Consider the following 5,806-nt stretch of genomic DNA (forward strand, 5'->3'; position numbering starts at 1 on the left):
GAGCCAGAGGGGAGAGTGAAGGGAAGGAAAGGGGTGTGGGCACTTAAATATATGTATGCCCGGGATGGAGCGTGCCACTACGCGAGGACACAACTTTTACAACCGAACCGAAATGGCACGGAGCTGCTGCTGCTGCTGCCCATTGGGCCCCTGGGCTGGCCTAATTTTCCTCGGCCCATCACGCCTCAAGGCCGCCAAGGCCGTCACAGAGGGAGGAGTGGGAGAGAGAGAGAGAGAGAGAGAGAGAGAGAGAGGGCGCCGAGTGTGCAACTAGTGTGCAACGCGCTGGTCTGGTTGCTGCGTCTGCGGTTGTGGGGTCCTGGGAGGGGGTAAAGGGGGGAGTTGAAGTAAACCGCACTCTCGGCAACTAGGTCACCAGCCACAGTGGGTCAACAACCCACCCACCCCCACCCCTCCCCATTTTGGGCACCAAACCCAGTGGTTCTCGCTGGCAGGACCCAATTCCTGCCAGGAGCTTACAGCTGGCACTGTCCAGCTCTAGTTGAACCACTCTTGAGTGTGTGGTCAGAACATCATGCCAGCAACTCAGGATTCAAGGCCAACACCCTAACAAAAAGAGAGAGAGAGCCAGGGGATGAAGAAAGTTGTTTTAATTAAAATTGTGACCCTCTTTTCCAGTAACGGTACGAAGAAGGTAAACGTTAAAGGGGGTTGCAGCAAGCGGGCGGACGAAATTGAAACAAATGCACCGGCCACTCGTCACGGAATCCCCTTAGCTGATGGTGGGGGGGGGGGGGGGTGGTTGATGGGGAGTTTTGTTTAATTGTTGCAGCGAGTGGCGAGTAGTGGCGTCGGCATCACGAAGATAACGTGCAACGCAACTGCTGGACTCCAGGCAGGCGAATCCGGGTCAAGTGACACCCCCCCCCCCCCCCCCCCTTCCGGAGTCCCCTGGCCCCGGAGACACAGAAAGACCGACAGCCAAACGCAGTCAGCAAGACAGACAGACAGAACACATAAAGCATGGTCCGAGGACTCTCTGGAGCGTCAAAGGAAAAATTGAAAGACGCTCGTCGCTCCCATACAAAACGCACACATTCACGGGCAGGCTCTTCGGAGCTGCCCGTGTTGCGGTTTGGATTGTCCGGGTGCACCCCCTAAAAACCGGCGCAGAGGGGACGAGGGGTGCTGCTCCCGATAGCGTGGCACAAGTGCCCAATTCTGGAACCCGCCTTCAACCCGTCCCAATTTGTGTGTGTTTTTGTGTGTATCCAGATATGTAAACCTGCAATCCCCGAGCGGGCGCGCGCGCGCACGTGTGTGTGCACCGGAGCAAATCAGGGACTCGTACGCCCGAATGTCGATACTGCCGATGATGCCGATGATGATGACGGTAAAATGAAGCAAAACACACACCCGCGACACCGACGACACCGACGCTGACCTTATAACCTTAGGAGCCTTTGGAGCAGCAGCAGCAGCAGCAGGCATCACCAACGATGACGCCATTAGCATCCGTGATAAAATACTGGATGCCACCACTCGTACACGGCTGACGGAACGGAAGTGACGGGTGGAGCACCGGCGATGGGTTCGGGATTCGTCGGCATCGCAACGATGTGCGCGTCGGCAGCTGCGCCTAGCGTAGCGTCCGCTTGGTCCTTGGGGTTTTGCATCCAACAACGCAAGCAGAGAGAGAGAGAGAGAGAGAGAGAGAGAGAGAGTGAGAGAGAGAGAGAGAGAGAGAGAGAGTGAGAGAGAGAGGCACAAAAGGGTGAAGGCAGAGTGTGCTCCAGAAACGAGATTCAGATCTGCCAGATCTGGCCGTTAGCCATCAGCCCACCAGCTCTCTCTCTCTCTCTCTCTCTCTCTCTCTCTCTCACACTCACTCTCTTTTTGTCCCCTTTGTTTCTTTTTGTCTTCTGCCTTTCCACGCAAAAACACACGCACCCAACGGCGTGTCAATGGCTGCAGGTGTCGTTGATTGGCGAGATTGACTATCTCGGCCGGACTGCGCTCACTGCTGCTGTCGATCAGCCGGCTCCCTGTGGCCCAGCGGGAGGTAAGCTGTGGGCCGGGGGGGGGGTGGGGGGTGGGACGATATTACGATGCCATTGATGTTCCCACTCGCTGTGCTATCTGGGCGCTGGAGCTAGTAGCGAGGCGAGCGAACAAACGAACGAACGAACGAACCGAGCGAGTGAGCCCGCTCCGCACTGCCAAGCAACACACTCCGGCGAACGGTCCTGCGAGCCGGCATCTAGTGCAGCAGGGAGGGCAAACAGTGGCGGTGGCAGCTCGGTCAGCTTTGTCAGTCTGACCACCCGCCCGGGCGGCCCGGTCCCGGGTTTGTGCGCGTTTCGAGACGTTCATTCAAACATCAACCACTAGCCCGGTCGGTCGGTCGGTTCACCTACGGATTCTCATCAACCAGTGCGTTAGTGAGAGGAAAGAGCGCATCGACTGTGTGTGCGGGTGCCAAGTGCCTAGTGATGTGCTGCTGGGTGGTGGTCGCCGTGTTTTCGATTCGCTTTCGATCTATCGGTCGGTCACTCGGACAGCAGCAGCAGCAGCAGTTCGTTGTTGTCGGCTTGTGGCCAAGGTGCGTGCTGCTGCTGGCCGCGTAACCGTGGACGCTACGTGCATCTATCGGTCGCGCACGACCTTCCTTCCGCACAGGGAGGGAGAGTGGTGTGGTCGTAGCGCTGCGAAGCGCCCGGAATAGCTAATAGCAGCGCAGCACACAGGCATGCACACCACTGTGTGGCCACAGCACCCGTTGACACGGGAGTCTCATATCAATTAATCGCTGTCACGGCCACCGCCGACCACCGACCGCTGATATTACGTCGAGCGTCGAGTCGAGCGTGTGTTTGCCAAACATCGCGGCGCGTTTGGCGCGCACGGTCGCACCGCCATGATCAACACCCAGCAAGCAACCATCTTCAGTGCGAGTGCGAGTGTGTGCGTATGTGTGTATGAGTAGCCACGTGGCAACTCGTGGCTTCCGGGCGTTCGGGAATCAATCCATCCAGCCGGCCGTAACCCGTGGCAACGCACCGTGTCAACCGCATCAGCAGCAGCAGCAGCAGCAGCAGAATCCAATCAATCGAACCGTCGAGTCAACCGACACCACCGTCACTGCCGGTTCCACGGTGCCCGGTGTACCTTCGATTGATTGATCGTGTAATTGTTAAATTTCTTCCTAAAGGTAGTGCGCACTGCTGTGACATCGTGCCGGTAGTAATGTGGTGTAGTGTGAACGGAGCGAAGGAGCGCTCGCAATCGTTACATTTCTGATCTGTTTTTGGTGTGAAATCGGCCTAGCCAACTCGTGCCCATCACAGCGTGCCCAGCAGCCAGTAGTGTTGTAGTGAAACAAATTGAATGCCAAGCCGGATGGCCAGTGGGTTTCCCTCGGTTTGCTGGAAGAAGCGCTACCAGCGCTAGGGGTGGGGTGGTGGCAGTGCCAGTGGCAGTGGAAGTGAAGTGCGCGCCCCCGCAGTAGCCTCCTGAGCAGCGTGCAATGGCCGCTCCTCGGGCCGGCGAAACGCCACTGGCGCCTCGAAGCAGCAACACCTGGCCCTCTTCGATCTTCCACACGACCAGGCCCAAGCCGGCGCACGCCATCGTACAGTTGCGGCTCGATGCGAAGGGGCGCACCTACAGTTCCGCCGTATCGGCGCTAAACACCCTGGCCCTGTCGGCTACAACCGTGCCACCGTCCGTTCCGTCATCGTCTTCGTCACCTGCACCGGCTCCGATCGTAACGGTCGACGAGGCGGACCGTGTTCCATCACCATTCGTGCCTCAGCACCAGCAGCAGCAAAAGGTCGGCTACGTCTCTGCGAGACCATTCGATGGCTGCAGCAGCGCACACCGGACGAACCGCTCCGAATCGCTCAAGATCGACAACTGGGACTACATCTACACGGAGAAGGGCACGGCCCGATCCGTGCTCCACGCGCCCAACACTGGCAGCCGCTTGTAAGTGGAGGACGCCGGATCCCACCGACACGTGTGCTAACCGAACACGCACTTTTGCTCGAACATCCAACAGGTTCGGGGTCGGTGCACTGGCCGCTTCGGCCACGATCGCGACCGCAACGGTCGCGACCGGCCAGCCGCACCATCACCACCAACTGCACCACCATAGCTGCTCGCCGTGCAGCGAACACCGGTGCATCTCGGGGCAGGCCGCGGCCAAGGTGTCGACGCTGCGGCGCCACTACTACCCGGAGGGCTCCTGGGGCTGGATCGTGCTGGCCGTCGCGACGGTCCAGGCGATCCTCAACCACGGCGTGCAGCTGGCCGGTCCGCTCTACCTGCTGCCTGCCGGTCAGCGTTTCCATCAACCAGCCGTCAACAGCTGTGGTAAGTGCTCGTCCTCCCTGCCCACATTTCGGATGTGTCCTTCAAAGCTCCCTCCACGGGGCACTTGCAAATAGATGAAATACTTTATTTAATCGCGCAATACAAGTATCATGTGGGGTGTGAGCGGAATGGGAAGGTGGGTGGGCCGGGTGGGGGGGGAGTATTTTGCGAGCGAGTAATGTTGTGTCACTGGTCGGTTCATTGATAGCGACAGATATTAGATTCACATCACGATTTTCACGTCAAAAGCCGCTACAATGCCGCAGTGGAAAAGGGTGCTAAAAGGTACCAAGGATGGTTCGCGTCGCAAAACGTGTTGCTTTCAGTTTGAAACCGAAATCGAAACTAGTAAAACGAATTCGTTCGCGGGTATGTTTCAGTTAAATGTGATGTACTGTTCGCTATTCTTGTTCTCTTGGTACTGGGGGGAGTATTTCCAACCACTGGAATCGTTATGATTACGAACTCAGGCCATAGATCAACGAATCTGCATAGGTACTTTAGAAGTTTGAATTCGTGGCACGAATAGCAAGGTCAAATGTATTATTTTCACATTTAAAATTCAACTATTGTTCATTAATTAAGTGATGCTTCGGTAATCGTTGCTGGTAACCAAGGGGTTGTAATATTCGCATTATATGAACCGATCCACCGAACAACCACTAATTTGGCCTATTGTTTTATAACACGGACAGAAAAGATCATGAGTTTTCAGAACATCAGAAGGTTTTCTTTGCAAATAATATTCCTATCCCGACTGTCAGACAGCTTACTCCTTATTAAGTTCATCGCAAAGCACCTAGCTCCGTCTAGCTGCCTTTCATACAAAAACAGTTCAATGGTTGTGTTTCTATCTCTAGTTCAAGTCAGCATGCCGCAAGAGCCAAAGTATGGCTAACTAAAAGCGGCGGAATTAATTCTGCTTCAAAAATACAAAGGCTTCACCTAACACACCAGTGGTTGATGCACCAATCCGTCCACTAATTAGTACATCAGGCACCAATAGAAAATGGATATCTAACTCGAGGAATGACGCTACACTGGCTGGTTGTTTGTTGGTGATTTTTTTTTTTGATTAAACACTTTCACACCTCGCTAATTCGTAAAATGTAGCTGAATCGATGTGTGCGTTTGTACTACGCGCATCTTTTCCCTTTCTTTTCGCGTCAGCCACGTAAAAATTAAACACCTGTAAGATGCAAGTGCGGTGATGTGGTAGCCATTGCGTGACCTGAACCACACACTAAAACGAATGCCTTTGCTATTCTATCGAGCTCTTGTACTCCAGAGAGTAGTGCTATACTGCAAGGGTAATCATCACATGAAAGGTGAAAGGTAACCGGGCTAACCAGTCAAAGTGTACCACTATGTGTTAGGTCAATGCAACGCATAACGATTTCGTCGTTTTGGCATGTTGTTGTTAAATAAATAACTAAATGGTAAAGGGTATGCCTACCGGGCCCTGTTTTTC

At 54.9% G+C, this 5,806-nt stretch overlaps 2 protein-coding genes across 2 annotated transcripts in view; one reads left to right on the forward strand and one right to left on the reverse strand.

The window, feature by feature from the left end:
• The first annotated feature begins 3,201 nt into the window (after positions 1-3,201).
• The window catches only part of LOC126579992 (uncharacterized), a 2,732-nt gene continuing 127 nt past the window's right edge, over positions 3,202-5,806 (forward strand). The window contains exons 1-2 of the mRNA XM_050243810.1: positions 3,202-3,948; positions 4,022-4,335. Coding sequence (XP_050099767.1) covers positions 3,488-3,948; positions 4,022-4,335 — 775 coding nt within the window. The 5' untranslated portion in view covers positions 3,202-3,487. The remainder of the gene's footprint in view (positions 3,949-4,021; positions 4,336-5,806) is intronic.
• The window catches only part of LOC126579824 (E3 ubiquitin-protein ligase HECW2-like), a 14,299-nt gene continuing 12,929 nt past the window's right edge, over positions 4,437-5,806 (reverse strand). The window contains exon 6 of the mRNA XM_050243461.1: positions 4,437-5,806. This exon is cut by the window's right edge and continues 2,150 nt beyond it. The gene's annotated coding sequence lies outside the window, so the exon portion shown is untranslated.

Source organism: Anopheles aquasalis, chromosome Y, assembly GCF_943734665.1.
Source record: "Anopheles aquasalis chromosome Y, idAnoAquaMG_Q_19, whole genome shotgun sequence".
NCBI lineage: Eukaryota > Metazoa > Arthropoda > Insecta > Diptera > Culicidae > Anopheles > Anopheles aquasalis.